This window comes from Macrotis lagotis, chromosome 4 (genome assembly GCF_037893015.1).
Source record: "Macrotis lagotis isolate mMagLag1 chromosome 4, bilby.v1.9.chrom.fasta, whole genome shotgun sequence".
NCBI lineage: Eukaryota > Metazoa > Chordata > Mammalia > Peramelemorphia > Peramelidae > Macrotis > Macrotis lagotis.
In genome coordinates this window covers 47,901,935-47,918,050 of record NC_133661.1, presented here as the reverse complement: position 1 = coordinate 47,918,050, position 16,116 = coordinate 47,901,935, and the positions used below count along the sequence as shown (strand labels likewise).

General features: G+C 41.8%; 1 protein-coding gene across 1 annotated transcript in view; it reads right to left on the bottom strand.

Moving 5' to 3' along the window:
* LOXL1 (lysyl oxidase like 1) overlaps positions 1–16,116 on the bottom strand; it is a 70,332-nt gene that overhangs the window by 24,374 nt on the left and 29,842 nt on the right. The window contains exon 2 of the mRNA XM_074232683.1: positions 2,004–2,112. Coding sequence (XP_074088784.1) covers positions 2,004–2,112 — 109 coding nt within the window. The remainder of the gene's footprint in view (positions 1–2,003; positions 2,113–16,116) is intronic.

Below are 16,116 nucleotides of genomic sequence, written 5' to 3'. Positions count from 1 at the left end.
TCTCTTTTTATTTCCTTTGGAATATTGCTGTGTTCTATTTATAATGTTTTTAAGCACAGACAATTAATTTCATCTTTATTTTTCTTTTTGTTAATTAAAGCCATTTCTTCTCTAAAAAGCAAACTAGCTGCATACTATAGATTTTTGATAAGGGATATTAGTATGATCCATTGTCTTTGAAATATCTTGTCACTTTCTTATAGCTTCTTATTTAACTAAGTTATATTAATAATATTTTTGTTTCCATATAGCTTTAACCCTTTATTAATGATAAAGTTACTGTTTGCCAGTTTTATTGCATCTTGTCTGGTACAATAAAAATAGAAATAAAGAGTATGAAAAGAGAGTACATGGTTTTTTACTTTTCATCCTCAGTTCCTTTAGGTCCAATTATGTGGTGACATAGTTTCCAGAACTTTCATCATTTTGGACTCTCTAATTTATCAATGTCATTTTTAGAAAAAATACCCAGAACTAACAATACTCTAGGATGACCAGCATAATAACAAAAAGCTTAAACAAAATAGGAGAAGCCTCTCTAGAGGGAGATGTGTCAAGGGAGTATGCCAACAGAATAGACCAGTAATTGAGTGGATAGAGTTGTTGGGAAAAATAGGTGAATCTAATCAAATTTACACAAAAGAAATCTGTACTGAATATATATATATATATACATATTATATATATGAATTTTGAAAACATTGAGGGATCAAATATCAAGATACTGAAAAAGCAGAAGATATAAAAAGATTTAGTTTAAAACAATGTTGGAGAGAATTAATGGGAGGGGGAAAAGATGATATTAGTATGTACTGACTCATAAGCCTAATTTCTTATCTCTTTAATGAACACAGGGCAGGTGGTGGCACAATGGTTAGAGCTAAGGAAGGTTCATCTTTGTGAGAGCAAATCTTACCTTAGACACTTATTTGCTATGTCACCCTGGACAAGGCACTTAACCCTGTTTGCCTTCGTTTCCTCATTTGTAAAATGAAGCAGAGAAGGAATGACAAACCCACTGTGGTATCTCTAAGAAAACCTCAAATATGTACAACTGAGAAGCAATAATAATGCACCTTGATATATTCCCATACAGCAGGGGTGGAACATGAGAATCTAACAAAGGGTCTGAGGAGTGGTCAGAGAGCTAGGACCAGAACGGTGGGAAAAGAGTGACCCAAGAATCTCAGGAGGAGAGCGTTTAGGATGAAAGGCTGATGCCACAGAGATCAAGAAGGATGAGGCTTGAGAAAAAGGTCATTGAGTTTGGCAAGGAAGAGGTTAGGGCTAACCTTGGAGAAGGCAGGTGAAAGCCAGATAGCAAGGGATTGAAAAACGAATGTTAAGAAAGTAGAGACAATGAGAACAGACAGGTTGGGTTTTTTGGTGGGTTTTTTATTTTATGACTTTGGTTAAAACATAAGACAGCTCACCCACAGAGAATGAATCGATGGCACACAACTTAAAATATAGCTTTTCCTATTGTTTCCCATTGATTAGAGTAGAATTGAACCTGCTTCACTACCCACTCCCTCTGCTCCTTGGGGCCTGCCAGAACCAACGTCAACAAAATCATCCTATAATCATATCCTCCATTTTAAAGGACTCTGTTGCTATGGAAATTTTCTGAGGTTTTTGTCTCTTTCTCTGGAAGAGATAGACATGAAATGGATGACTGATAGCACATTGCAAAGCCTAGTGGGGGAATAATGACTGAGAAAATAACAGTCTCCCAGCCCCTACCTTCATTGGGGAAAATTTCTGTAATTCTGTAGTAAATCAGATCTGATTGTGTAAGACCCTAATTCTGGGGCACTTGGAAAGCAAAATTTCTACATTTTTCAGGGAGAAAGGAATCAAGGATGAGAGTGTTACAGATTGAGTGAATTAGGTGCATGATTTGTCCAAGGCTGCACAGTGAGTTAGTTAATGGTGGAGAAGAGTCCCCAGCACCGCCCTCCACTGGACCCTCAGTCTTGTCAACTGTGGCATGTGCCCCTTACCTGGCCAGACACTTTTCCTCTGCTGCACATCTCAGTGAATAAAGATGGGCCCTCTGGACATAGGTGGAGGCTTGCACATAGTTGGGATCAGGTACCAGATCAGGGAGACCTGGAAGAGAGAGACAAAAGACCCCAAGTCAGCAAGGGCTTGAGTTGACAGCCTCCCCATCACTCCCATCTCCAAGCAGAGTCGAGGCACTTTGACTTGGTTTAGCTCCATTCTTTTCCATTTTATTTACCATTCCCATTTTAAATGCCTACATGAGCAAATCACACACTGCAGTAGGAAGAAGCTGGGATTGAATTCTGCCTCCGATAGTCTTAGCTGTGTGATACTCCTTAGCTGTGTGGTCTCTCTGTGGGGTGGCCCCACACAATTCTCCAAGACTGATGTGATAGCAATGTGCATCTGTGGAGAGAATTTTCACAAGAGGAGTCCCTTACAGCTGTCAAATTCAAGTCTGATCACATGAATCAATTAACTCTAATGGTTTCCTGTTGCCTCCTGGATAAAATATAAAATCCCGTTTGCTGTTTAAAGTCCTTTCTAACCTGGTCCCTTTGTACCTTTCTTCAAAGATCTCTGTGAACTTTCTTCCCTTCCATGTTCTCTGACATCCTGTTACACTGGTCTCCCTGGTGGATTCTTGTACCAAAAACACAAAATACTGCATCTCTAGCCTCTGGACATTCTCATTTTCATACCTGGAATCCTCTTCCTCTTCAACTCCAATTCTTGGTCTCCATCTAATCCCAGTTTAGATCCATATTCTGGGAGAAGCATTTTCTGATCCCTCTTAATCTAATGTCTTCTATTGATTATTTCAAATTTATCTGTCTTGTTTGTCATTGTTTGCATGTTGCCTTCCTTATTAGACTGAAATCCTAGAGGACAGGGACTGACTTTTGCCCTTTTTTAGAATCCCTAGAACTTAACACAGTGAGTAGAACATTTTTCTTGTTCAGTTGTATCTGACTCTTGATGATATCATTTGGGGTTTTCTTGGCAAAGATACGGGGGTTTGTCATTTCCTTCTTCAAGTCATTTTATAGATGAGGAAACTGAGATAATGTATTAAGTGACTTGCTCAGGGTCACAGAGCTGGATTTGAATTCAGATCTGGCTGAGTCTAGGCCTGGCACTCTTCTGCCTGATCAGCATAGCAGTAGATCCTTAATACTGGTAGACTTTGGGCAAAATACTTAACCTCTCTACACCTAAGTTTCCTTAACTGTATAATGAATGTGTTGGATTAAATTACCTTCATGGTCCCTTCCAGATTTACATCTATAACCTTATTGCAGGGTGGACACTAGTCCCTGCCTTCAAGAAGTTTATAATCTATGGAACATTACAACATATATGTAGTCCACTCTTAGGGAGTGATGATTGCCCATTCAAAGTCTCATTTAATATAGGAGGAAACTGAGGCAGACAAAAGTCTGAGGCCACATTTGGCCTCCTAGCTTTCTGACTCCAGGTTCAAGGCTTTATCCTCAGTTACCACCTAGTTGCCAATCTGTGATCCTATAAGCCTACTGTGTAATCTCTGTAAACCTCAGTTTCCCCTTCTGCAGAGTGAGGCCCCTTCCAGGTCTAGATCCGAGGTCTAGTAAGTTCACTTGGGAGGGATGAATCCAGGGCTTGTCCAGAGGCATAAAAAAAAAAGTCTTTCTGTTTCAAGCTAAAATGAAGGAAACATTGCCCTAGCCAAAGCAAACTCAATAAGGGTCAGGCCGAATGCCCGGGCTAAGAATCCTGCTGGATCAGCAGCCCTGGGACAAAGGATTTTCCATGCTCCCTCCTCTGGTCACCCCCTCCTGGGAATTTCCCGGTTCTGCAGACGGGCCAGATGGGTTCCCTTCCTGCCCCGGGGTGACTCTTCAGGGACATATGAAGACCTCACCTTCCTTAGCCCCAGAATCCCTGGGCACCAGCCTCCATGCTCCTTTCCCACTCCCTCTTTTTGCCCTCTTTGGCCCCTTTTTACCCCCTCCCTGCCTCCGCTATTGCACCTGCCTCTGTCCTCATTGGCTTGCTGGGAGGGAGAGACTTAAATTCTGGTCATTTCTCCTCTTTGCTTACTTGAGCTTATTCTCCACAACCTTCAAGGCCTAGTGCATGAAACTTTAATCAGTCACCCCAGCCCTCACCAAACTGCTGTTCCTCTAGTTGCCCTTGCCCCTGCCCCTTACGCTCTATCCTTCATCTCAAACTCTTCCTGAACTGCTTTCCTTCCTGTGTGTACACCTTTTCCCCAGTCGGACTGAGATTTCGTAGGCTCAGTTTCCTCATCTGTAAAATGGAGATAAAAATAGCCTCCCCTTTCTAGAACTGTTGTGAGCATCGGATGAGATACTATATGGAAAATGCTTTGCAAGTCTTAAAATGTTATAGAAATACTAGTTTTTAGGAGACACGGTAGGAAAAAAAAATCACTTACATTTAGAGTTCAAATTTAACCTCAGACACACACCAGCTGTGTGACCCTGAGCAAATCACTTCCTCAGTTTCCTTATCTGTAAAATGAGCTAAAGAAGGAAATGGCAAAGCACTCCAGTATCTCTGCCAAGAAAAAAAACCCCAACTGGGGTCACTGAGAGTCAGACACAACTGAAAATGACTGAACCCCAGACCCAGAGTTATGGTTCTCACTGTACCCCTCAGAGAGACAAAGGAAGATAGGGGAAAGCAAATATTTATTCTGGTTCTGGTACTGATTGGCTGTGTGAACTCAGGTCAATCACATTTCCTCCCTGGGCCTCAGTTTCCCCATCTCTAAAGTTAGGGGTTAGGGCTGGCTAGGCTTTAACATTCCATAATTTGAGAAGGAGCAGGTCTCATGAATCATGAATTCTTGCTCCTTGCCATCCCTCCCCTCTGACTCCCTGGAAACTCTCTTTTAGTAGCTACTTGGCTCAGATTGACAAGGAAGGTAAGTTGAAAGTTGACTTTCAGACCCTTGCCAGAGTGTCCTCTCCCCAGCTCTGGAGCCCCCCACAACACCTTCATGGCCCCTTCCTTTCCCCCTGGGCCCAGACCCACTCAATAACTCACTCAGGAGCCTCTCCCAAGGCAGTCAGAAAGACTTCACCCTGTAGGAATGATGAGAACGAGGGGAAAGGGAGGATGAGGTTAATCCTGGTGGGGGGCAGTAAGGGAGGAGGGCTACAGGGAGCCTTGGCTAGCAGCATTCCCATTACCCAAGGCCTCTGGAACGATTGCCTCATTTCCTAAGGGGCCCCAGACTCCAGTGGCCTTCTTGGCAGGAGGGGAAGCAGCATTTCCAGGCAGGGACCTGGGACAGATCATTTCCCTCATAGGGGCCTCTGCTCACAGATCATCAGTGACCTTCCTGGGGGCCTGGCGAATTCTCTCCTCCCTGAAGAGAGTTTTGAAGGCCCAACCATGAGCCAATTCTCTTTTTTTCCACACAGGGTGAAATCCCTCGTTCTCGGAGAACCCTTTCCCAAAGTGAGCCTGTCTGCCTCTTCCCAGTCCTGAACCTGGGCCTTCTCAAGTAGCAACTTAGAGTGGTGACATTCTCACCTTTTCTGGGTCACGGACCACCTTGGCAGTTTGGAGAAGCTCAGGGACCTAGGCTTTGAAGAATTGAGGCTTTCATTTCATAAAATGTACAAGATTAGTAAAGAAGCCATTAATCTGAAATAGAGCAACTTTATAAAATCGATGTTTGTGCTTTATTCTCAAAAAAGACCATGACATTTGAGGAGTGTGAATTGAATTTGAGTTGGGGGGGGGGGGGCTATGCTAAGTCACCAACCTCACTTTCTCCTCTGGAGCCATCTGGGTCCTGGCTAGATGTGAATTAAGATGCCTGGAGATGGCCTTGGATGCAAAGCAGTCAGGTGAAGTGACTTGTCCAAGGTCACATAACTATTCAGTATCAAGTATCTGAAGCCACATTGGAACTCAGGTCCTTCTGACTCCAAGACTGCATCTCTATCCACTTATACTACCTAGCTACTCCCATATAAAATCATATACACAATGCAAATGCATGTTTGTGTATATGTGTGTTCCTGGATAGGAGCCCATGGACACATACATACACATAGTCCAATATCCAAACACATATATCCCATCTAACACATAAAAATGCACAGAGGAGCAGATATATGTATTGCATACATGTTTGTATGTAGAAACATGTGTTCATACACTTCATGTATCCAAATACACATGGGTTCCCGTATGATATGCATACACTTAGAAATTGAGCTGTGTGTTTAAATATATATATATCTATATATGGTAACAATGTGCATTCATACAACTCTTATAGTCCCATAAAGGAATATAGACATATATGTGTATGGGGATAGGAATCTAGCCCATTCAGAGCTTTGGAGAGATGACACTCTTATCTTCCAAAGTTGGGGTTGTTGTGAAGATAAAATGAGAAGATATTTGCAAAGTGGTTTTGCAAACCTTTAAGTATATCACTATAATTATTATCATTTTTGTTGTGGTGGTTATCTCATTTGATGCTATGAACAGCCAAAGTGTAAACACAATGGCCTTGTAAGACCTCTGGCTTCATGCTATACCTCAGTCACAGACTGATCCCCAAAGCTCACATGGACTGACTCCAACCCCTTTTCAACACACAGACTCAGAACCCACTAGTTCTTTCACTCTTTCACAAGACCCATCACTTCTCTGGGCCTCGGTTTACTCATTTGCACAATGAGACTAATTAAAGCCAAAGTAACTATCTTAACAAGACTGTTAAGTGGCAGTGCAATGAGTGGGGCAGATCTTCGATTTTATCCATGTGGGAATTCCCAGTGTAGAAAATCGTTCCATTGGGGCCAGGTGGTGCAGTGGATAGTGCACAGGTCCTGGAGTCAGGAGGACCTGAGTTCAAATCTGAGTTCAAACACACAAAAATTGCCTAGCTATCCGACCTTGGGCAAGTCACTTAACCCCACTGCCTGAAATAAGAATTAAAAAAAAAAAGAAAATTACTCCATTGAGACAACTCTTTAATAATTCCTCTAACTGAGTTAGGATTTGAAACCAGGTTTTGCTGATTTTTTAGGAAAGTTTTCTATCTTCTATACTTTCTTATGTTTAGAGTACTATGCTACCTAGTGAGGGTTAAATAAGGTAATGTATATTGGGGACTGCTCTCCCCAGATCCTGATAAAAATCTGTATAAACATGAGCAAGCCACCATAGCAGCAGCAGTAGTAGTAGTAGAAGGAAGAAGAAGGAGAAGGAGGAAGAGGAGGAGGAGGACTCACATATGGCAAGCACTCACAAGCGGAGTCAGAAGAAGTGATACCAGGGACACCCTAAAGGCCTCTCTTAAGAACTTTAGAATTAATTGTGCAGAATGGGAGACACTGGCACAGGACCACCCAACATGGCATGACCTCATCAGTGAGGGGGCTGAGCTCTATGAGCAAGGAATTGAAGCAGCTCAAAGGAAACATGACATTTGTAAGTTTAAAGTACCCACCCTCGGTGTTCACATGGACTATTTGTGCCTGTCCTGTGGTAGAGCATTCAAACTCATATTGATCTGATCAGCCACAGTTGGGCACACTGTAATTTATCTCTAACATAGTGTTGTCATTTTGATCTTTGATTTTGGTCTTCTTTGATAACAAAGGACAAGAAGCAGTAGTGGTACAAGTAGTAGTAGTAACAGAGGTAGTGGTAGTGGTGGTGGCGATGATATTAGTAGTGGTGGTGGTAGTTATAATGGTGGTGGTGGTAGTAGTAGTAGTAGTGGTGGTGGTGGTGGTGGTGGTGGTGATAATCATAGTAATGGCAGTGGTGGTGATAGTGATATTAGTAGTGGAAGTGGTAGTGATAATGGTGATGGTAGTGGTAGTAGTAGTAATAGTGGTGGTAATAGTTGTAATAAATAGGGCCTAATGAATAAAACTGGATTCAGTCAGGAAGACTTGGATTCAAGTTTTGCTTCAGGAAACTCTCTAAGACTGCAAATATGAGTGTAGGAGCTGATTTTGTATTGATAGAGGATTTTCTCCCCTGAAGCTCCCTACAGTGATTTTATCATAGGTCTAATTGCCCCAAAGAAATTATTAATGTTATTAATAGTAGTAGTTGTAGTTGTAGTAGTAGTAGTAGTAGTAGTAGTAGTAGTAGTAGTAGCTATCATAACAAAGGTCTCTGGGTAAGAGAGCATGGGTGACTCAGAGGAGCCCAGGCTGGAGATAGCCTTCAGAGTCTGGACAGTGCTCATGAGCAATGATGTAGATGGCCTATGAAGAGGTCCAATATGCCCCTCTCTCCCTTTAATAAAAGTCTCCTGGGAACTGTGGGCAAGTCTTTTTCCTATTCTCTCCTCCCAGACCCTTAAAGGTAGGACCCCTTGGAGAACATTTTAGTCAGACCCTGCTGCCATATTTTCTAAAATATAAGACCTACAAAGAGGAACCAACCTGTCTCAAATCCCAAAGTGAATTAGTGGCAGAGCTGGGGCTGGGACATCGTGAGTATGTTCTGCCTCCCTGTTCTTCCCACCACAATTAGGACAGGACAGTGTGTCCAGGGAGTCCTCCACATATACTAAACATAATAATTAGTAACAGTAAGAGCTAGTGTTTATATAATGCTTTAAGGTAATATCCCACTACCTCCCTTGTGGAGTAGTTTAAGGACTTGGCTGTCCTTAGCCTATCCATCAATCAAACAGCAAGTATTGATTTATTAAGCCCCCAGACCCTAGAGAGATACAAGGGGAAAAGATAAAATGATCCCTAGACAATGATCTTACACTCCAGTTGGGCAGGATGACAACAAATACACATAAAACCAACATAGCAGAAATATAAAATTAATACATAGAAAGAGATGGGAAATAGTTAAAAACAAAGACATGCTCTGGATGACGTTTTTCCCATCTACAAGGTAATCTCAGTTTTCTGCTTGGAGAGAGAGTCTCTGGGAGCAGAAGTTTAAGTATGGCTCTCCCCAGCCCCCAGCTCTGCTCCTCCTGAGAATGGGCTCATGTTCCCCTACTCCTTGATCCCTAGGCAAAGATTAGTCCAGTCCCTTCTCCTCAGGTTCAGGCGTGTGTGTGTGTTTGTGTGTGTGTGTGTGTGTGTGTGTGTGTGTGTGTGTGTGTGTTTTGTATGTGTTTGTGTCTAGAAAGAACAATGCTTCTCTTTTCTTTTGGACAGTTTTCCCAGGAGGAATTTCTGCTTGTCAGCAATATGGCTCTCATTTCCTACAGCCCCACTTGGTCATCTGTGGTGATGTAATACTCAGAGGCCCAAAGACCCAGAGAGAAGGCCACAGGGTGGGACTGTGTGTTGGAAGGGTGTGGTCTTTTTTTAATAAGGGAGAACTTTCCAAGACAGGCAGCATAGAACCATCGAAAGAGTACTTGATGTGGACTCATCAGAGGATCTGGGTTCAAATGTGACTCTACCTTCTCTAGGCCTCAGTTTCCTCATCTGTAAAATGAGGTAGAAGGATGGGATGATTCCTAAAGTTCCTCTCGATCTAGATTTATGGCTCTGGCTTAGTTGGAGAAGGCTGAGTTTACCTCACAATGACTGCTTTTTATCTATTTTCAGCAATTCTTTCCCAGGGAGGCTCCCAAGTCCCTCTAGCAACCTCTGCTCTTGTCAAAAAAGAATGTCTGAAAAACACTTTCACCTTTAGGTGGGAGGGACTGAGTGAGGATCCTCCTCCTTCAATGCTGATCCTAAAGCAAGAAAACTCTGAAAGGATCAGTTGGGGGGGGGGATCTTTGGACAGGGGATTTTATTGATAGATGACAAATGGGGGAAACCAAGGGAGTCATCTTATCAACTCTTTGCTCTTCTAAGCAAAGGGGCTGTCATTCTTCAATCTAAAACTGTTCTGGGAAGGTTGCACCATGGAGTGGTGAAAACCTTTGCTGAATTCATGTCACCCGCTGGGTCTTATTTTCCTCGAAAGTAAATTGAATAAGTTGGCATAGGGTATTTTCAAGGTCCCTTCTAACTCTATCATTCTCTGATTTGTTATCTCTCTCATTTAGATGCTAACATCCTTGAGAGTAGGAATTGTGTTTTTCTTCTGTTGTATTTCCAACACTTAACACAGATCTGGAACATTTGTTATTGTTCTTCAGTTGTTTGAGTTGGGTCTCATTCTTCATGACCCCATTTTGGGGTTTTTTTTTTTGGTCAACTATTCTAAAGTGGTTTAACATTTCCTTCTCCAGCTCTTTTTATCGATGAGAAAACTGAGGCAGGTTTGACCAAGGTCACACTGCTAGCAAGTGTCTGAGGTCAGATTTGAACTCATGAAAAGTTTTCCTGACTACAGACCCAATGCTCCATCCATTGCACCACTTGGAGCTCAACAAGTATTTGACTTGACTTGACTTGTTGATTTCATTACCAAGATCTTGTCTCTACAAAAATGGGAACATTTTTTTTTCAGAGAAGTGATATAAGAAAGCATTTTCAACAGGGATGCAAAGTTGCCAAGAGTCGAGGACAGAGGTTGTGTAGGGATTCCAACTCTGTCAGTTGGGAGGAAAAATGAGTCCAGCCAATAGTTAGCACCCTGGAACACCATTTGTTGCTTCTCAGTTGATTTCTAGGGTCCTGGGTGAAAAGGGTATCCTTTGGGAATAGGTGGTCAGTAAGGGGGCCTAGAGTCCCCTTCCAGGAATTAGATCATTGGCAATCAGCCACTACTGGGATGTTGCTTTAATGCTCTGAGGAGGTAAATAAAGATCTACAATGAGCCCTAGAAGCTAATTCTCAATTTTTGGCTCTCACTCCTTAGCACTGACTCATGACACTGACCTTAGAAGACATCTGGCCTCCAAGAAGAATAGTAAGGAAACTAAGCCAGTAGCAGAGGGGTGCATATGTACACACAGGCCCTGTGTACTTTTCTGTTCCTTCCTTTGGAAAGGACAAGTCCTGGTTATCTGAGAACTGGAAAGCAGAGGATAACCCAGTCTCCCTCCAGTCTCTTCCTCTAAGGCAGAGAACTCCTAGGATGTTAAAGCTAGAAGGAAATCTAGTAACATTGCCACAAGATGTAGAGGAAGAAAGAAATCTCAAAAGCATTGGATCTAACTTACAAACTAATTTACAAATGAGAAAACTAATGAGTTTGAATGACTTGCCCAAGGTCACATGTACATAGTAAATAGGAGAGTTGATATTAGAACCAATACCACACATATCATCAAGCATTCTACTATGGATGTTCCATTCTACCATTTAAGGAGGAGAAAATTGAGGCACAGAGCTATTGACTCTTGTCCAAGGTCACACAGTGAACCATTGGTGGACCCTAGGGAAGAATTACTTTACACTCTTTCTATCAGTGTTTTGAACACTCCACTTCTGCCAGTACCCTATATCAGATACATTGAAAACACAAACTCAAAAAACATGAAAAAGATCAGAGGCACTGACTTTCCTGAGCACCAAGGACAAATATTATGGAAGACCTAGGGAAAGACAGGCAAGAATTGCATAGAATGAGAAGAGAGTTTATGCTTTGACTCCACATCTCTGAAAGGCAACATGGAGCAAGTAAGTGTGGAGGACCTGGCTTCAAATCCTACCTCTTAGACTTACTAGCTGTGCCACTTTGGTCAAGTCACTTGACTTTCCTATACCTCAGTTTCCTTTTAAGTTCATCTTTGAATTTATAATACAGCTTTACATCTGTGATCATGAGATCACGAGTTTGTTGAAGAAAAGCACATTTTCCCTTCAGTCTTTCTAGCATTTTCTCAGGATTTCCAGAAAAGTGGGTACCATTGCCTTCAGTTAGTTACAAAAATCTTCCATTTTGATGGCAAGCTCTTAGATGGTTAGCTCTTTGTCTTCTCTGATCAGCAGATTGAGTCTAAGCCTCTGCTCTTCTATCAATTCCTAAATCTCTACCACAGGACTGGGATTAAACAGAAGGCATTCAACAAATATCTAATATAGAGACCTCTGGCAGCCACTTAATACATTCCTATTCCTCCATCTTCAGACAGGACAGGGATGAAATCACCCTATAAAGTTAACTACCTACCCTCTTTCTAAACATCTTTAGACATAGAAACCATCATGTCCATAGATGTTGCTTCAACAATTAGAAATCTCTTTCTCTCTACTGTCTGACCTAAATTGTTTCTGATGCAATTGATTCTTTCTTGTTTCAAATGTGGAAATCAGGACTAGGTTCCAGGTCTCCTGACTTCCAGCTTCATGGATAAATAAACACACACCATGTTCTTTTGGAGGTGACTTGAAGATTATAAAAGGGTTTTTTCTTGGCCTCTACTTTTAAGAACCTGGTTAATCCAGTCTCCTTAAGGCCCATCCCCTTGGAAGGTTGAATCATTCATGAAAAGCAAAGTGGGAGACTGAACTATTCCAGTTGTTCGAAATGAGCCCAGGACTGAAGACTATGCAAAGGCAAAAAGCAATCCATCAATCATTCCAGAAATATTTACTCAAGGAGGTCCCTTCCAACTCTGAAAATTCTCGGACTTGAGAATCATTTTGGCTAGTTCTCAAAGACTTGAGTTCTTCTTCTTTTCCATGTACTCTATGATCTAAGCCAAACCAGACTATTCATCATTTCTCATATTTGCCCCACCCCATCACTTTCCCACCTTTGTGGCTATGCTTAAGTTGTTCCCAAAGCCAAGAATGTCTTCTCTTTTTCTCTTCTGTTCAGTTCTCAACCTGAATCAGTTATAGAGTTCTCAGAGCTGGAGAACATCATTGAAACCATCAAGACCAATCTGGACCCAACTAAGAATCTCCCTTACATTTTTTCCAACAAGGGATCACCTGGATATTTCTGAAAGACCACCGTGGGGGGGGGGGGAACCTACTATCTTTTGAGGCATCCATTTTGGGAGAGCTCTCATTTTTAGCATTTTTTTCTTACAAGCATTTATGAAGTTCTTAATTTTGTGATAGCAAGTCACAGAGTACTTACATTATAATGGGGAAAGACAACACATAAAAAGGTGAGCTGAAAAGCAAGGAGTTGGGAGAAACTATGGGACATGAGAGAAGAGGGTTTAGAACATGGTGACCAAATGAAGAGAACCAGGGATGGCTGGTCTGAGGCCCTTCCCCAAAATGAAATTCCATGACAAATTCATCAATAGGAAGCCCACCAGGACTACAGTTAGGAAGCAGCTTAAGGATGGTGGCTAAGTCTGGAGAATGAAGGTTGAATGGTTTTGAACTCTTTCTTATATTGACATATCTATTTGCACTTATCTTTAGCTCTACCCTCCGCAGGCAAGGAGAAAAAGTCTAATCCCTTTACCCCTTCAGATAATTGAAAATAACAACCATGTCTTCCATAACCTTTCTATAGGCTAAACAATGCCAATTCTTCTGTTAATTCTTATATTCATGTTTCTGGTTACCTTCCTCTGAATACTTTACATATATAAAATTTGGCGGCCAGAACTGAGCAAAATACCCTGGATGTGATCTAACCCATTAATTTCATTTCAACCAGTATTGACTTAGCACCTACTGGGTTTCAACCAAAGAGTTACATACTGGAGCTACAAAGACAAAAAAATAAATTGGTCCCTCCCATCTATAATTTTACATTTTACATTCATCTTGGCAAAATGAGAGTAGACAACTGCTCAAATGCCTTGTATTTCTATAGTATTTTGTACATTTTCTCCCATCTAAGCTGTGTAACAATTCTGTGAAGGAGGAGCAACCATTATTTCCCCATTTGTATTTCTGTCATTTCAATTGTGTCCAGCCCTCTGTGACTCCATCTATGATATTCTTAGGAAAGATACAGAAGAGGTTAGCCATTTATTTCTCCAACTCATTTCATAGATGAGGAAATTGAGGCAAACTAGATTAAGTGACTTGTCCAGGGTCACACAGCTAGTCAGAAAGATAAGTCACCTTGACTCTGGATCCACTCTATCCACTATGCTATATAGCTGACCCTTATTTCCCCATAATGCAGATAATAAGATTTGAGGCTCAAGGGAGTTAAAGATTTGTCCAAGGTAAGTAAGAGAAAAGACCACGACTCAAACCAATGTCTTTTGTTTCTAAGTCTGATGTTTTTTCTACTGCACTGCAGCTGTCCTCTTAAATACTAACCAAACTTCCTGGAGTTTTGCTTGAGCTTGCTGATCAATGATGTCTCCTTCCCATGTCTCTGCTTAGATTTTTCTTAAACAATCATGTTTTATTGTGCATACGTATCACAACACATTCTATTTTGTCCCTATTAGATTGTAAGCACCCACGAAGGTAGGCCTATCAGATTTATCCTTTGTCTCTAAGGACTTTGCACCAAACCTGTGCTAGGGGTTTAATACATACTTATTGATTTTTAATCCAAACTGAATTTGTATCAAGGAAAGAGGGATGATTTTTCAGAGAGAGCCATCTTGAATAAAGTTGAATGAGAAACAATCCTCTCCCAGCCCCCATCTCCACCCCCCCCTCCAGGGGCTGGGAGGGCAGCTCTATCCTCCAACTGATCAGCATCTAATAATCATTGGATAGACTGGCCTAGCACGTCACTGCTGCTCCATAGAAACACCTGACTGTTGTGGAGCAGAAAAGACTGCAGAATGTTCAATTTTCTCCTTCCCTGTTGATTCTGGACCACGGTGGGGGAAGGGTAGAATCTGCATCTGGCAAGTCTGCTAATGAAAGGAAGGACTGTTTTGGTCAAATTCCAAGGCAGATGCAATTGTCTGGGTCCCAGTTGTTAATCAATTCAGCAAATTAAATAAACATTTATTAAGCACTGTAATATGAAGCACTGGGCCAGACATGAGATATGTGAAGGGGAGAAGAATCACACAGTCCCTCTCTTCAAGATGCTTACAATCTAGAAGATAAGGCAGATGAGTTTCATTGAAGAGAGAATGTGACAGAGGCCAAGAGGGAACCAAACAAATTTAAAGGGGATTGGGAGGGAGAGAAATTAAGACAGAGAGAGACAGAGAGACAGAGACAGATAAAGAGAGACAGACAGTCAGAGAGACAAAGAGAGGGACAGAGACAGATAATGAGAGAAAGAGAGAAATATAAAGACAGGGGGAGAGGAGGAAACAGACAGACAGACAGAAAAATAGACAGATGGGAAAAGAAAGACAATCAGAAAGAAAGGGAGAAGAGAAAGAGAGTCAGAGAGACAAACAGAGTCAAAGAGACAGACTGAGACAGAAATATGGGCGGAAGGAGAAGAAGGGGGGATGCAGACAGAGACCAAGAGAGTTATCAGACAAAGAGACAGAAAGACAAAGACAAAGAGAGACAGACATAGGCAGAGACAAAGAGGCAGAGAGAGAGAGAGGAAGACAAAAAGAGACAGATAGGAAGATGCAGGAGGAAGGAGAGAGAGAAAGAGAAAGAGAGAGAGAGGAGAGGGAGGGAGGAAGAAGGAGAGGGAGAGGGAGAGTGAAAGGGAGAACAAATTTTCAGGGTTATTAGAGAATGCTTCATGGTAAAAGTGGAGCTGAGTCATGATGGAAGAGAATAATAGCTAGTATTTCTATAGCAATTGACTGTATGAAAGAAGGATAAAAGAGTGGAGAGATTTTAGGTAAGAAGACCAATTTTAAGAAGCTATTATATACCTAGGAGGCTCAGGTTTTAGATCTCTTGAAACTTGGGAGTTCTGAGCTGCATTAAATCCACCTTCTGTATTAAAATCAGTATTAATATTGATGAGTACCTGGGAATGTGGAGGGTGGGATTGGCAAGCAACAGGCTGCCTAAGGAGAGATGAGACCCCATATCTGAAAACAAAGAAGGTCAAAGTTCTTGGTCTGATCAGAGTGGAGCTAAGTCTGGAAGCCCCTGAATTTTCAGTCCTGTGACATAGAGAGACCTAGTCTTAAAAGGCAAACAGCAAAAATCCCACCACCACACCAAAACAACAACAGGTCAGATTAAAGATGGAGAAGCCTTGAGCATGAGTGGTAAAGGGAGGTTTAAAAGACGAAGCAGATACAAGAGATGCTGCTATGGAGACCTGATCAGACTTGGCAGCTTGGTGGATGCTGAGGGGTGACCAGGATGGGTAAGGAGAGATGAGATCCCATATTTGAAAACAAAGAAGGTCAAAGTTCAGTCTTGG